Source organism: Thermobia domestica, chromosome 11, assembly GCF_964235325.1.
Source record: "Thermobia domestica chromosome 11, izTheDome1.hap1.1, whole genome shotgun sequence".
Classification (NCBI taxonomy): Eukaryota; Metazoa; Arthropoda; class Insecta; order Zygentoma; family Lepismatidae; genus Thermobia; species Thermobia domestica.
The window spans coordinates 120,252,176-120,269,805 of NC_137464.1; the positions used below are offsets into that span (position 1 = coordinate 120,252,176).

Sequence of the window (17,630 nt, forward strand, 5' to 3'; positions counted from 1 at the left end):
ATTCATTAGCGTAAGGATTATGTTTTATTTCTGATTTTATTCCTCGCTCGTAGAACCAGAAGGTAGAGATCTCAGTGACATTGACTACGCAGAATTTCATTAAGAAGAGGGTTTAAGTACTCGATCTCACATCCTTAAGTACATTTCTGTAAATGCATGTTAATATACTAATTATTTATTTTGCATAGTATTCTACTCAAAAGAAGGGTTGAAACCTCTAACTCTCTTGTGTACACTACTAAACGTACTACTTCTGGTTCATAGTTTGGTATTGTACCGTAGTTTCAGAATGAGAAAGGAAACTCATAATATTTAACAATATTTCTTTATGTTCTCCATCTTTAACTCAACTTGTTTTAGAGCTGAATTCCACCTTCTTACTGACTAAGGAGGAAAAAGTATAGAAGATTCTGTCACATGATATACAATTCTGACAATTTACGTCTGTTATGATTCTCCTCTGAATCTGGTAGATTTAACGTTGATTGGCTAATGAAATTTATCAATATATAATTATCTACCCTTAATTCTAGTGATATGACAATTAGGACAAAATCTTTTTGAGTTATTTATTTTTTACTCATATTTAGGAAAAAGGTTTCTTACTGTTGAAATTGTTACATCATAAACGAGAATTTCCAAATCTCATTTTTCAGGTATTAGTCTGTCAGTCCGTGGCTCAGTAGCAGATCGTTAACCTCTAGTGAATGGAGTGCTTGGTTCGATCCCAGCTCACGCCAAATGAGCTTTGTGGTGGACAAACACCGTGTGCATGGGTTTTCTAGGGGTTCTCTCGTTTCAACCTACTTTCTTTAACTCTTATAACCATTTCATTAATTCCCATCATTACCGTCTCGTTTGCCTAGCCGGCATAATCGTGGGACGTAAAACTGAACGATTTCCCGTCGGTCCACAAGTTTGAAACGAGGTCTTAAATTTTAAAAAAGTGTTTTTACCGGTAATACTGTAACCACTACCCAGATAGTAATTTAGGTACTTGTAAGGACCAAATGATCCTAGTTCTAGAATTCATATACATTTAATTTCTTATTATAGAAATGATTACGTGCTACAAAGTTTTTACATCAAGTTTTCTATACTTGGATATACAGACATAACATTCTCTTTATTAAAGAATGTGTATTACAAGTAATACGTGCGTCTTTTTATGAGAAATCATACAACAATAGACACAGCATTCTCTTAAACGGCTCATATTTTTCTGATACAGTACGTAAGTTAATAACATAAAGAAACTATTCCAACAGAATATTGGAAATACCATTTTCTTTTTTAACACAATAAAGAACATTCTTCTGAATTGTCTCGAAGATTACGTGAAAATTCACCTTCAACATGTAATTTTTAATGTCTCGATATGATATATCGATTGATATGTGTATTATCTTCGGACAATATCATAGTTAAACACAAATTAAAGTTTAATAGTTGATTGTGGATTTTGAGCTGTATCCCATTAACCATACTGTTCTGTCGTCTTGTTAGTGTCATAGTGGGGGTTTGATTAGAGTATACTTCACTATCAGTTTCTTATTAATAGACGACACGAGTATCACACATATTTACGTTAAAAAAAATAAACTTGTTTTTATTTATTTTCTCGAAGATAACACATAAGTTTTTACACTCACTCATATTATACGGTTCAGTTCAATGAAATTTATTGATTGTTATGTACACTCATGTCCAAAATGATTGTCGCATGTCTATAAATATGTTGTAGGAATATAATTTGATAACAAATTCGTCCGGTATTTCTTACAATGTTAGTATGTATAATCGGCAATGACATGAATGTGGCAAATTTTGTGTTAAAAGAGCAGTAAATAAGTACAATAAAACAAAAATAAAACTTTTTGTCCATTTAGCAACATTTTGTCTTACTCATTCTAATTTTCGTATTTATAATTCTTTTCCAATGAAATTTACCACAAATATACATTTCCCGATTATACACATAGTATCAGTATTAAAAGTATCCAGCAAAATCATTATCAAGTTATATTCTTACAGGAAGATAGTTATAGATATGCGACAATCACTTTGGACATGAGTGTACTTCATCTTTGGACTTTCTTTTTCGTTGAGCGCTAATGATATTGTTTAATATCAAGCGATAGTTTCATGAATACATAAATATCCTTTCCTTTTAATACCAAATACGAATCTCAAGCTCCATTTTTCAAAAATTTATATTTTTGTATTTCACATTACTATGAATTTCTACCATGGAAAAAATTACTGTAATTGTAATATATTATTCTACATCTATTACTGTGTAGCATACAGTATTTCGGCTCGTATACATTTCCACGGTTAGCTGCTATGTTATGCTTCAATTGAGAATCATACTAACACCGAGAAATGGAAGCACTTGTACGGTACGCGTCAAGTGAACGTTCGTAGAACACTCATTCACACTGGATGACAGAACAACTCTTTGTTCAACAGCTGTGTTTTGACTTCGACGCATCGCAAGCTGTGTGATTGCAATAATATGCATCGGTTTTGGTTAAAACAGCAAAGTTAAAAATACAAGAGATTTGTTTGTTCGTTCGTTATTTAGTGATCGTCGTTCTTAGTGAAAGGTTGGATACAGTTTTCGAAAAAAAAAGCGTATTTTAAAAAAAATTAGTTCTATATTTTATTGCAATTGTTTTTATTTTAAAATTAGAATAAAAAATAAGCATAATGAATTAGCATAGGAAAAAACAGTGATCGAGCTTTCATCTCTGTGAGAAGATGATCAGTAATCACAGAAAAAATTATCCTAGTATTTTATATTAGCAAATAATAATAATAATAATAATAATAATAATAATAATAATAATAATAATAATAATAATAATAATAATAATAATAATAATAATAATAATAATAATAATAATAAGAGTGCTGCGAGAATTCAAGATACACTCCCTAGTGTGCTGGAAGTTGAAAAAGGTTGGGAAACCCTGATATAGAGGATACGCTTGCTTCTTAGAAGCCAACTTCATCATTAACTTATCTCATAAATCAGAATCTAAAAATAAAATAGTATTTCTACAGTAGAACCCGGAAATCAGATAACAAAAAATGGAACAAAATATATTGTAAAATATTTAAATGTTTACTTCTAAACAAAATGGTAGTATTTTTCGAATACGTTATCAGAATAAAGAAAATCTGAATATATATGTAACTGCCTGTTATTTACACAAGCTTTCTCCTTGAGCTGCTACTTTCAGGGTATATATATTGTTCTATCCTGTTAACATAATTTAAATTTAATGTTAGGCCTACAGTTCATATTTTACATTTGTTTGTTTCCAATTGTGTTATTCAACGGATATTACTAATAATTTGTTGCCTTGAATACATTATTTATATATTTATGTTGTTGTGATTTTAGTACATGTTTCCTACATTTACAATCAAATACACTTTTGAATTAAACAGAAAGAATATTCTGGAATTCTAATACTTACATACACGAAATTTTGAATACTCTGTGAATTTTTTATTTTTGGGAAAACATACAAACATTCGTAAAAATCGAGTTCGTATAATCAGATATTGCAAGCTATGTCCAAACTGTTAGGAGTATTAACGTCACTGATAAAAGTGTCCGAGTCACTTGGATAGTGTAGAACCAAAGTGAATTAACTCCACTTTCAGCTGATTTTGAGATATTGGTATTTTCCGATTCTTGAGTTTTTACACTGCGCTGGTAGAATGAACGCGCTGTAACACTCGTAAAGTGATGTACTGTTGTGTTAAAACAGTGAAGCTTACAGTAAAGCTCATAAGAGTGGAAACTTTACCCTTACGTTTGTTTGTTTTCTACTTCATGGCGTTTGGTTCATTCTGGTTCTACATCACCCAATTAGAAGACACGATGTGATGTTTTTAACAGAGCAATCTTTACATATACAATACACATAAAAATAAAGCTATAAACAATCCCTTTCAGCAGAACAGTTATTTTTAGTTAACGAACAATATACCTTCTGGCTCCAATATATATATATCTAGTCGCTTTACTTTTCTCACTAAACGGTAGTATTTATTCTTTCTTTCATGCCAATACTAACATATTAAAAGAAGAAATGCGTTATATTTGACTCCTTAGTAATTCGTCGTTTTTATGAAAAAGCAATATTTTAGCCTCGCTATTATAGACATTGCAGTGTCAATTGTGAAAGAAAGGATCTAAGTTCTTTCTGTCATTGTAATTCCATTGCGAAAATTATTGATACCTTTGCTTTATCCTCTAAATATCCTTATCAAAATAATTGTTTATGTTAACTCAGGATTCGTACGACAGACACGACATACAAACATTTACAATTTCAGTAGTGTCATGATTATATGCTTAAGTATTGCCACGAAAAGATGGTTCACGTAACGCTAAATTGAAAGGTCGCAATTCAAATAAAAATACGTACGTGGGACAGGGCGTAAATGGTAGGCCTACATGAAATTGATTTCTTATAATGCGAAATTGGTGCTCGTGCAGGGCATGCTTGTACAAACGCAATGAACAGAAGATAATATTGGGGAGCAACGATCGGGCAGTAGACCATGTAATGTACCATACTACGGAATTACACACTTTGTGCATGTGACAGAGGAGTACCGCTCATTGTTGTCCACGGCATTAGTTGGACGCTGCAGCATGATAACGGATATAGAAATGTTCGAATCGATCTGTTTAACACTGGACTAACCATACCATACATTTGAGTCAGCCTGTATTGACTGAGAACTACATACGTCTCAGACAACAATGGGCACATAAATATTGTGACTGGCTTGCTGAGAGCCATAGTTCATATTTTCGGGCAAGTTTAGCTTCATCTCTGGTATAATGGTGGATAGATTATTTCATGTTAAGTACAATCTACCAGCGTATATTCTTGAAAGTTATAACAGTGTACGGGGACGTCATTGCGTACATGGAGTGATCTTTACTGAAACGGTCTTAAGGAAACCTGAACAGTGACATTTACACCACGAAGTTCTAGAAGTCGAAGTCATACACCCTAGGGTTCACGCAATTTTCGATAACATTACAGCATGACAATGTCCGAATATATCTATTCTGGAATATGCAAGCCTTATTTGAGGAGGGATGTGTACTGCCACTGTTTTCCTGGTTTGCATAGCCTCAAATCTTCCATAAAAATGTGAGATATTGATAGTTCATCATGCTTCTGCATAAGCCATTTTAAGTTCTTGATAATTCTCATACAACCAGAGTGACAGAAACACTTCGAATACCTGTTTGATTCAATAGCATGACGCATCTCTAGAGGTTCTTATGGCAGCACATAAACACTTTATCCATACTCAATTATCAATGTTAAAGCCGTGTTAGGTTGTGAATTCTTTATCGTTTCTCCATAGTCATATAGAAAATTTGTTGCATAACTTTCATTAAGCTTACTCATGCTTTCTTAGAAGTTATAATTTATAAAAACAACAATATACAAACATCAATACATATATACATCTTTTGAAAGAATATCCTCAGTGGAATAAGTACTTTAGTATTGTTGGAATTGTGTAAAATACAATTCATACATTTGAATGGAAGTGTGTGCAAGAATAACACTATGTAGCATACTACTGTTGTAAATCTTACACTATAATAGGTCTGTGGCATTTCTTACCACCAGTATTAATATTATATATATATATTTAGTTTTTTCCTTCAAGAACATTATGCGTGAAACAAATAGATAAATGGTTTCAAGCAACCACACTTTCTGTAGAATTGTATTTTCAATGATTTCTGTAAGCAGTGTAAAATGTATTTTAATTCTGACCATGCTTCAATTACGTGTGCTTTACGCTTAATTAACTCGCAATAATAAAATTACTCTCATGTATTTTTCAAAAAGAGAATATTTTCGAGATTACAAAGACGAATTAATTTTGTGTAACTACGTTACCCTGCCTTTGGTATAATTTCAACAAAAAATGTGATTGCGGCTAGAATATAGCCTAGTAGTAATATGTAAAATGCAGCTTGCAAATGATTTAGAGCTAAAACCGTGTTTCTATTACATGGAACATTGCATACATTTTTCACTTTGGTCTGGGAGATCATATCTGAATACCATTTTAACATTAAACCTGCATTTCTCATTCTTCCAATCAGAATGTTAAAGCGTTGAACGTACACGGAATCTTTTGGAACGCCAATTCCACTTAGTTGTACACCTAAAGTTTCTTTCATTACGTGGAAATGAGAAGTGCAGCTAGAGCACGAATCTGCAGTGTAACCATGATATTCTATTAACAGTTTTGGACCAATAATTCCAAACTGTTCACCATTTACTAAATTCTGAACTAACTCTTCGTAATTACCATTTTCCTGAAACCTATGGAATAAAGACCGCAACACTGGATTAGACTCATCATTTAGAAGATTTAAGTAGAAACGTATGCCTTTAATTACCATTTTGGACTCCGAAAGTTCTTTTAAAGTGTTCATGTCAGAATAGTGCCTTGAAACTGTAAGAATACTTACTATTTCTCCCTGATATAAAGAAGCTATAATGAGACTGAAATACACCCAAACGAAAAATAGTATTCTTAACGATGTGTTGTTTGGTAGAGTGACTGATATTTGAAGGGTAACAGCAAGTATGTCAAGAGCAATCTTCCACAGATCTTTCTCGCTCTTTTTGTCGTTAATTATAAATGAAAAACATTTAAACATAAGCACAATTACAACGTACGTAGCTAGCATTGAATATAAAAAGTATGGTTTGTTAATATGAAGCAACATAATCCATGGGTGTATCTGTTCTCCTTTTGGGATCATAATAGCTTGTGGTTGTAATTCCAAGTATTCTGAATAATCAACAATATCAAATCTCTGAACAAGAAACCCTAAAGTAGTGTATGCCATATCAATATCTTGCCTCAGAAAGTCACCCATCATACCAGACCAACTACCATTAGGGAATCTGTGACCAAATTTCCACCAATCATGTACGATAACTTTTTCAATTGTGGTGTTCATATATTGACTCAAGAGTTCAAAAGCACCCACCAAATATCCTTCAGTTTCTTCTCTCCCATTTTCATCCAAATAAAAAGAAAAGTATGGTGGAAATTTCATAGAGACAGATGTAGCTCGCAAAGTGTGTCCTTTAAGATTTTGCAACTTCCTCGTTGAGTATACGTCAGCAAGCATTTGTGTTTCTTCAGCCAGTTTTTCTAATTGACTATATTGAGTGTAAGTTTTGTTTAGGAAAGGATCATACGATAGAGCTGATACATAGTTGCTGAAATGGACGTTATCTATACAAGTTATGTTAGTTAATGTTCTTACATGTATGACAAGAAACTTTAGAATATTAACTTTCCACAACTTTTGAGCAATATTATTCCCGTCTTGCGTCGAGGTAAAATCTCTACACACAAATACGAGAAAATTTGATCTCTTATTCCAATAAAATTTGCTTTGATATTTCTCAACGATTATCTCTTCAATAGATTGACTTTCGAAAAGAAAATTTACGATAATATCATTTTCAGTTAGTACCTTTCGTTTTAAAATATTGGTTGGAGAGTAGGTTTCAGTATTTACTATCAAAGTTGAAGTGTGTTGATTATCGGCAAGTGCCTTAATTAGTGATTCATGATCTGTGGGAAGTTTTGAGAAAATTATACTTACTACCTTTGAATTGGACAAAACTTTTATGTAAACTCTATCAAGAAAATGTGATAATTGAGTATCAAAATCACCACATGTCTGTGTAGCTATGTATAATTTTCCATTTGCGCATAAAATACACAAAATTATCGTGAGAAGGATCGTTTTCGTAAAATCCATATTGGTCAATTAGACTCTTACAACCTAGAAGAAATAAAAAAAAATATTTGTTGCGTTACGAAAAAAATAGCACTACATACAAATTACAAAGAAATTAACGTTAAAAATTAACAAAATATCATTAAAATATTTTGAAGACCAAAAAATATGTTAGCTAACGTTTCCAATTGCATAAAATCATAGACGAGCGACTTATAGATGATTATAGAGCTATAGAGGTACTTGCTATATGATTATAGAGAGTAATTATGTGTCCAGCATAATATGGAAAATAAACATTTTCGTCTGACGTTTTCATGAAGTTTGAGCACACTTTTACAATGGGATAAATAGTATAGAGAAACACTAGGACAAAGGAGGGGAGGGGAGAAGAATATAACAACAAGTGTTGGTGGTATATTTCTAGTCATGGATCAACGAACAGTAACTGCAAACCAATCGACAATGCTATCGTAATTCTTTTTTACTTGCCAATGATTCTTTTTGTGACATCAGATTTTCTATATTCTATTCTCCCTCGTGTGGTTAGCAAACAAAGGAAAAAGCGAATTGTGGCGTCAGAAACCATTAAGTTGGAAATGAGTGATGCATAATATAACAGAGAAATTAATAACACCGTATCATGTTTAACGTGTAGGCAACTGATAAACACTCTCTGGACTAGTGTTTGAATTACATAATTTTCTATGATGACTAAACACAATGATACGATATACGAGCTACTTTAACTACGAAAGAGGAGATAGTTCGTCAACAATTCAATATGGAGCTCAAGTGGATAGTATGGTCTTCGACCTCGTATAACAAAGTTAAATGTGTCCCACCTGGAAATCTAAAGTCGTTCATATAATCTCTACTATGCTAGTGTTTCTTTTTTTACACGGCAATCGTTACCATATCACTATAAGTATATTCTAATTCTAGCTAACTTCTAATTGATACCTATAATCTGGATATGTTCCGTACCCTAGAATACTCCTTTCCTATACCAATAACTTTAACTTTTACTGAGAGGGTATAATGCCAACAGAACATATCAACATAACGGGTTAACACATCTACTATGGTGGTACTTTTATCCTTAGTTTTAATCAAAGCAGTAGTATCCTTCACGTAATTAGCTTCCTACCTTTAATTTTATGTCTGCACCTCAAACTTACAGCTTCTCGTCAGTTTCCTGTATTATCTAACTTTGTAACAACTCCGTATCTCACAATCTGCAAATATATTAAAATTTATTCTAATATCAACTAACAAGTTCTTCTACTATCAACTAACAAGGCTTATTCTAATATCAACTTTCATTTTCTTCTTTTAATAGACATGTGCAATATTCACATCAGACTTTTAACTTAACAACTCAAATACTTACAATATATTTCCCTTTGCTTTATTATTTCTTCTTTTTCAGAAACTTATGTTCTTGGCCTCTGTCCGGCTCAGGACCTACTGGAATTAACTGATCAGCCGACTGGTGGACTCAACTTTTGGTATGTTCTCATGCACACAACGTGGTGCCGAAACCCGGGAAGGTGTGGTTGATCAGACCACTCGATCAGGGTGGGGGAAGGGGTGGATTCTCAATTTCCGTTTCCAGTACTCTTTCCCAAACCCCTTTCATTTCCTTTTCCCACTTCCATTTCCTTCCCCGTTGGAGAAGAAAAGGAGACATTCACCCCTTGAAAGACACAAAATAACTCGACGTTATTACGTAGGACTTTCGAGACGAAGAAAAGAGAACCAAAAGGGTAGTACAAGGCAAATCGCGTTAGACATGCGAATTGAGTATGTATGAACCCCCCTTGCTTGAAAAGTGCAACAAAGAGACCATGTGAATTCCATTGACACTTTTGTATATAGACTATACCAGGAGAATTAATGGATATTCGTCATTCTTTTCTTTCCGTCTTTACTTCTCTTCATGTCAAAACCTGAACTCCAATTAACTCTACATATTCCTTTATACATACGGGTAATAGATCATATGAATACCAACGTAATATTTTAAACGCATAATTCTGATTCCTGCTTGTTCTTGTTGCATTCTCCTCGCACGACTCCGTGCTTCTCTGCGACGAGCTTAGCTCACAGCGCATGCGCTCACTTATTATTATCTTGTCATATGTTGACCTTGCGTTGGAGTGAACACACATGTTAGCCTCTGCTATTTTTTTCCTCTTCCGTTAACATGTTTGTACTCCCCTCCTCTCATTCTAAGAAACTGTAATATGATTTTGTGATTCTTGTCTTTAAATGATTGCTATTGAGATAGGTGTTCGTTCCACAAACAGACATTGAACCTACCTAATAGAGACACGCATTTCAGTGCTACTGTAATATACAAAATGACATTGACATTTTGCAATTAGGAATGAATTAATTTTACTCCATTTGTTTAGGATTCGTGTTTTGAGTGTGTTCATGAAACACAGGACTCTAGAAGCGAATATGATATCAATTTATTTACATGTTGTTTTAGCTTGATTTCAAACTCATTTTGCATTTTATTTTAGTTGGTAATATTCTTTCACCATAACTACGTAGTACTTGCTGCAAATTTAAGCATGTACTCATAATTTTCATTTCAGGTACATGGGTACCATTTTTTGTCGTACCTTTCACGTATGTTTTATATTCATTTAATGTTTAATTTTCAATTTCCTTTTGATTATTGAATGCACACATTATGCAATTTTAAGTAATCATTTCCAGCTTCATACATTATAATTTTATGTAATTTAATAATTTTCATTGGTTTGCACTTTGATTTTATATTCAATATTTGCATTTATGCTTTTGATTTTATTTGTTATATGTTTAGGTCATAGTTAGTCTTGCACTCAATTTACGTATTTACGACCGGAATGATATACAGGGCTTTCCATTTAAATGCGCCCTTATTTTGAGTTTGATTTCTCATATGTATATGTTTCAATTTTTTCCCATTCAAGTTTCATTCACTTTTCTTATGTTTAAGGAACACGTTTATTTCATTTTCCTCACTTTTGAATATTTTTAAGCTTTCAATTTTGTATTTGAGAAAATTGCAACTTCGCGGAGGGGGCATAAAACAGATCTAATTTGTAATTTCTAAAAGGAAAACAAAATAAATCAGAAAGAGTAAAAAGGAAATAATCAAGAAACGCGATTATTCTAAATTTAATTTTCCATTGCATAGAAACGATTTCTTTTCGTGTCTCATGTAATTAGCTTTCAATAGTTCAACATTAGCCGGAAGCAAACATGCAGATAGAGCAGAAGATAGAAAAAACATACAATGAAACTGCAGACATAAGATGGAAACACATTGAAGAGAACGTTCTCATCACAAGCAATTGATTTGCTGAGATAGGGACGCCAGATCCTTCGAACAACGCCAAGCGAAGTTACAAATAGAAGCAACAACTTGTAACACTAAGCTTTTTACCTCGATATTTCAACCGCGCAACATCTCTGTGTGCGAGATACTCCGATTTGTTTTACTTTGTTACTAAAGCATATACGACTATGAAGAAGAAAATACCCAAAATGGGAAAAGGACTGTCATAGACTTTTAGGGTACTTCAAAACGTTAGGAGACACCCTCGTGGTCCTCCCAAAAGAGGGAAATTTGCTGAAAACATCGCCCGTACAGAAAAGAAGGAAGAGATGGTTGCCTTGCAGTCTACGATGCTGGAGTCCCGATTCCTAATTGGTCGTCGCCCAGAGCTGATCTCCAAGCAATTTAGATGTTTAATGGACTAGAGACCTTCCCACCTCATTTTTCGGACTAAGACAAGTGTCACTGAACAATCTTCAAGAACTGTGTATTAGTGAAGTGTTAGTGTGAGTGTTAATACCGACTACAACGAACTGGAATGGATGGAACTAAATCCGTAAGTAGTACTCATTTATTGGCAAATCCGAGTCAGTTGCAGTTTCTATTACATATACTCACCGTTCTGCTCTCATATCTGAATGTTTCCTTTTAGGCTGTGTTGTTTCCAATCCAACACTAACCCAAAATTATATCGGAAATTAAATTTCAAATTAGATTCGTTTTAGAAAACAAAGGCACTCGCTTTAAAGCCTCACACACTGCCTTTGCTGTGAATGAATGTTTCCTTTATACTCGCACATTTCCTCCTTGAAAACTGTGTACCTTTCATTCACCCAAAATGCTTTCCCTAATAACATAAAAAAAAGATACGTTCTAGGTTTGCAGGTACGGAAACCTCACCTGGACAAGAACGTTCAATGTGCTCTGCGCCCCTGAGACCAAGTAAGACTCAGTAGCATATGCACACAACGATATATTTCCCTTTGCTTTATTATTTCTTCTTTTTCAGAAACTTATGTTCTTGGCCTCTGTCCGGCTCAGGACCTATTGGAATTAACTGATCAGCCGACTGGTGGACTCAACTTGTGGTATGTTCTATTACTTTATATCAGGTGGCACTCAATTCGTGATTGCCAAATAATACTTTCTTATTCGTTCCTCTTGCATCAGATGCTCGTTTAGTTTCTTCTCTCTCAGAATCTTCTTCTTGATGATATCTTTCTACTGACAGAGTTAGATACTGCCAACAGCTTTTGTTCGTTTTAATCTCTGTTATTTCTTGTAAATTCTTCTTTTGTTGATCTCACAAAACTTTCTTTTTTCTCTTAATTTAATCTCACTGTCCAATTCATTGCCCGGCTCCGCCTTTGTCCACTTCAATTAAGGTTGGACTTATTACTAATACAGTTTATTCTTTGTTTACGAACTGGCTCATGCTATTAGAATGTGTTGTACCATCTCTCTTTATTATACTTTGATGGTAGGATATCATCCTGAATGCTTTTCTTACTAGGATTTGAATCTATGTGATTTTGTTCCAGGCTATATTTATATAATAAATTAATTCCTATGGCTGGGTTGATAACATCTCCTTACAGATAAATAAATCTTCAGAACACGTCTTTCTGTAAATTGCGCTAACAAGTGAAATTTAGTATTCTTATGTACAGCTCATGGATTAGAAAATGTTTCACAAAGTTCAGTCCAAATTACTAACACTCTCTTGCACCATCTGCTTATGCATTCAGAAACACACGTCTCGATCGACCATGTGATTCTGATATTCAATCCAACTCCTCCACCTAATGCCCTTGTTGTTTAAAGCAGTCTGTGAGACATAGTACACACTTTCCATTCATACGGAAAAAACACAAACCACGTTTACAAGCTCTAAAACCGCCTCTTTCATTCATTGGTTCTGAAATACCTTTTCAAAGCCTGAATAACAAAATTGCCACAAAATATATCCATAGCTTCATAAACGCCTTCATAAATGCTTTCAAAGACTACAGATCATATCAAACTGGGAAGATGCTCTTTGTGAAATCCATGGATATTGTCAATTGTGGCAGTAGGTTTTGGGCTTTCCAAAGACTGTAATGCGGCCACTGAGCTTTACATACTACTGACAGAAATAAATATTATTCAATTATTAATTTTATTTTGTTTCCTAGTAATTGCAAGCAAATATTCTAGGAACTTTATTTGGGCTGGACAGGAGGGTGCATTTCCCCCTCTTGAGTATGATAAAAATTATTGTTTGATCAAATGTATAGTAATATACAGATATAAAAACTGAAACTCTTATGTCCGCCGAAAACTCCCTCACCGAACAAAATCTACATATGACTGCTTTTAGCAATAAACCTATATAGTTACAATATCACATTGCTAGAGCGCTTACCTTTGATTTCAATAGTCTAAGGTTTGATCTGAAACCATGTGCATTGATAGTGGATGGCATTGAGAGAGATATACATTCAAATATGGAGACAGAGAGGGATGATTTACATCATTATCATAGGTATTCTGCTCTTATTGGCAGGTCACTTGTAGCAGCTGAGAACCTTCCATGCTCCATGGTCCTCTGCTAACCTCTTCGTTTTCACGTATGATCTTTCTATTTTTATATCATCCATTAATTGTAGTCTCCTTCGTCCTCTGCCTCTCTTTCCCGCCACCATACCCTCTATGACGTCTCTCATGATACAATTTCTTCTTAGGCAATGTCTCAACCAGTTTCTCTTCCTCTTCTCAACAATATCTAACAGTGTTCTTTTCTCCCCCACCATTTCTAACATCCACTCATTCATTTTCCGCTCGACCCAACTAATTCTTTCCATCCTTCTCCACACCCACATTTCGAATGCTCCCAGTCGTTTTTAATCACTTTTACGTAATGTCCACGTTTCCGCCTCATACAGTACAACACTCCACACGAAGCATTTTATGAGTCTTTTTCTCAACTCTCTATTCAAGGTCCTACAAAACAGACTTTTCTTCCTCCTAAAGGCTTCTTTCACCATTCCTATCCTTGCTTTTATTTCACGTTCGCACTTCATGTCATTACTAAGCATACTAACCAGATATCGAAAACTATTTACTTGCTCTATTTTCTCCCCTCCCACTTTTATATTTGACACATACCTCTTCATTCGAATCACCATGGTTTTTGTCTTTCTAACATTTATTTTCATCCCATATTCTTCAAAGCCCATCCTCAGGTTTTCTAACGTGTTATTGATTTCCTTTTCAAATTCTGCAACAAGCGCCATATCGTCTGTAAATCTTATGCATCTAATCATTCTACTTCCTACCGAAATGCCGTCATCATCATGTAAACTCTTTTTCACTATCTCTTCTAGATAGACATTAAATAGTGTTGGCTAGAGGCAGCATCCTTGTCGAACTCCCCTTCCAATTGCACTCTCTTCCGTCAGTTCTTCCCCTATCCTAACACTTACTTGTTGGTTCATGTATAAGTTTCTTATGAGTCTTCGATCTTTCCATTTCAACCCTATCTTCTTTACAACTCCCAAAAACAATTCCCAATTCACGCGGTCAAAAGCCTTTTTAGATCGATAAATACAACATACACCTCTTTCCCTTTTTCTAAAAATCCTTCACCGATCGCCCTTAATAATCCAATAGCATTTTTTTGTTTCCTTACCTCTTCTGAACCCAAACTGCTCCTCCTCAACTTCTTCATTTGTTCTTCCATATAACCTTCTGTTCAGTATTCGGAGCAAAATTTTAGCTGCATGACATATGAGACTAATAGTTCTATAATCCTCACATCTCTTTGGGTTCGATTTCTTAGCCATCGGCATCATGATCATCTTCAGGAAGTCTTTTGGTCACTTCCCTGTCTCATGTATTTCATTGCATAGTCGGAACAATTCTTTCTTTCCCTTGTCTCCTATATTTTTAATGAATTCGATTGGTATATTATCTATCCCAGTTGCCTTTCCATTCCTAATCTCGGATATAGCCTTTTCAAACTCATCCCGAAGAATACTAAATCGTTTATCATCCTCGCCTACTTCATTTTCTACTTCAACATTTAGGCTACACGGTCTCTCCCTACTCTCATATAAGTCTTCCACGTATTCCTTCCATCTTTCAATGACCTCATTTCTGTTGCTGACTACCTTCCCATTTTTATTTTCTACTGCCATCGTAATACACCCTTGTTTCCTCCGAAATTCCACAGATTTCACCTCCGTATACATTTCCTCATATTTCCCAACTCTTTCTAATTCTTCTATGTCCTCACATTTTCTTTTGTAAAACTCTTCCCTCGCTCTGTCTGTTTCCCTCCGTAACTCATTATTCAACTCTCTGTACATCTTTCTGCCCTCTTCTGTATCAACCTGTTTCCACGTCTTCCTTTCCCTCATTTTCTGTAACATCTGCTCTGTAACCCATGGTTTCTTAGCCGTTTTGTGTTCGCGGTTACCTACTTTTGGTTAGCAATGCAAAACAAATGGGATCAAGTACTGCTTCTCTGACACGTGTTATCTACACCAGCCGCTATCTTGGATCCGCCATATTGGATTCAACTTTCGGTATTTCAAATGGGAATAGGCTCATGTAATACATCAAATTCATACAAAATTTTCTCGAAAATTCATTGGTGTAGTAAATTTTACTATAGCTTGTACCAATTGCAAGATATTGCATGTTAAATGTGAGGCACTTCACAAATCCAACCATTTGAAAAGTTGTTCAGGACCCCGTATGTATATGTGATCTCTTACGTGATTTATTGTTGACGAAATGTTTTCTGAACGTACATACATACAGACACTCAGACGTAAATAGGGTACGGTAGATCTTCACCAAAATCTGGTCGTATCTAGATTTACATTAGGCATTTTGTTCGTAATTCAATACTTCCTTGTTATAGTATAACATGAAAGTAATAACAATCACTCACAAAAATGTTGTAAGATTATGAAACCAATGTTATAGAGAGTTTGTTTATACCTACAGCACTTTTCCAGTTAGAAATTGTTGAAAGTTGAATCCAATATGGTGGATCCAAATGGCGGCCGATGTGGATAACACGTGTCAGAGAAGCAGTACTTGATCCAATTTGTTTTGCATATGCCCACATTCATGTTCAGTTATATCTAAAGAAACTAAAAGCAATTTTGTGACCGAGCGTTGTAGTAGTGTATGATTGAATTCCGGGTATATGAAGGCTCATAAATATGAAAATTACCCATATGGGCCGCTGAAATTAATACAATACACGTTGAGCCATGGAGAACTTTGCTTTTAAATCATTTTTACATGTATGCCGAGGGACACTTCACGAATGTACCTTGTGAAACGTTTCTTGATTTTCACAACACTGTGCAAAATGATTATACTTTTTACATCTGAGGTATTTTGACCCGTTAGCAAGATATTGGAATTTTGGGAGTTTTCGGCCACAGGCAGTACAGCTGGCAGGGATCTGTTACCTACTTGTACAGTGTTTTAGTATTCTCTATGACGCTTTCCTTGATATAGTAACTGAATAAATTGATTATCTTGTTTAAAAAAGTCATTCTTACTTCTTCTTCTACCAATTCCACTTGATTTACAATATCAACTTTATTCAGTGTGGAGTCTGGCGTCGCTAACAGTATCTTTTGCGTTACTTCACTCCTGATGCCACATAAAACTTGATCTCATATTTCAGTACTTCGTATATTGAACCTTCCGTAACTGACATTAAGATATTTACTTTCTTGGCAAGGATCACTTCATTGGCTAAACAATATTATTTGAATCTTTTCAATAGTTTTCCACATCTGTTTCGTCTACATTAAGAAGTTCAAATTATAATAGACAAATATTGACGGTGCCATTGTGAGTTCAATTTTCTCGTCGCCACTTTTGCAATCGCTACTCTGCTAATCGTTATCGTATCACCGAAAGTATATTCCAAACATATCAGCTAACTTATAATTAGTACCCGTAATTTGAATTTGTTCCGTACCCGATAATACTCCTTTCTTATACCAATGGCTTCTTTACTTCTTTTACTCACTGACTACAACGTTAATAACAAATAGCAACATAACAGCATACCCTTAATTATAATCAAACCAAAAGATCCCTTCATATAATTAGTTTCCTTTCTTCAATTTTGTGACTGCACTCTGACCTATGGATCCTCGTCCGTTTTCTGTACTGTCTAACTTAGTAACAATTCCATATCTGGCATTCTGGGACTCTATTCAGACTTGTTTTCTTGTCTTCATCACCATTAATGGTGTTTAATTATTTGATGCACCAACAACCAAGGTTTTATGTGCTACAAATGTAGAAATAGTGAATTATTTGTGTAGAAATGAATTATTTATATAGAATTGTGCCGACTTGAGAGTCGAATTGCCTGATTTATATTGTTAAAAATTGGAATAAGTTAAAAAATTAAATTCAGTATAATCGTGAAATAAGTGT

The 17,630-nt window shown here is 34.3% G+C and overlaps 1 protein-coding gene and 1 long non-coding RNA gene across 2 annotated transcripts; both read right to left on the bottom strand.

Moving 5' to 3' along the window:
* Positions 1 to 5,953: 5,953 nt before the first annotated feature.
* LOC145665252 (putative glutamate receptor) lies at positions 5,954 to 7,210 on the bottom strand. Its single transcript, XM_081732545.1, has one exon. The coding sequence runs from the start codon at positions 7,208 to 7,210 to the stop codon at positions 5,954 to 5,956; it is 1,257 nt and encodes a 418-aa protein (XP_081588671.1).
* A 359-nt stretch (positions 7,211 to 7,569) lies between these two features.
* LOC145663655 (uncharacterized) lies at positions 7,570 to 17,350 on the bottom strand. The gene is made up of 3 exons (XR_014127215.1): positions 17,256 to 17,350; positions 8,982 to 9,069; positions 7,570 to 7,876 (listed from the first exon to the last, which is right to left on the bottom strand). It is a non-coding gene; the product is annotated as an uncharacterized LOC145663655 (long non-coding RNA).
* Positions 17,351 to 17,630: the final 280 nt, after the last annotated feature.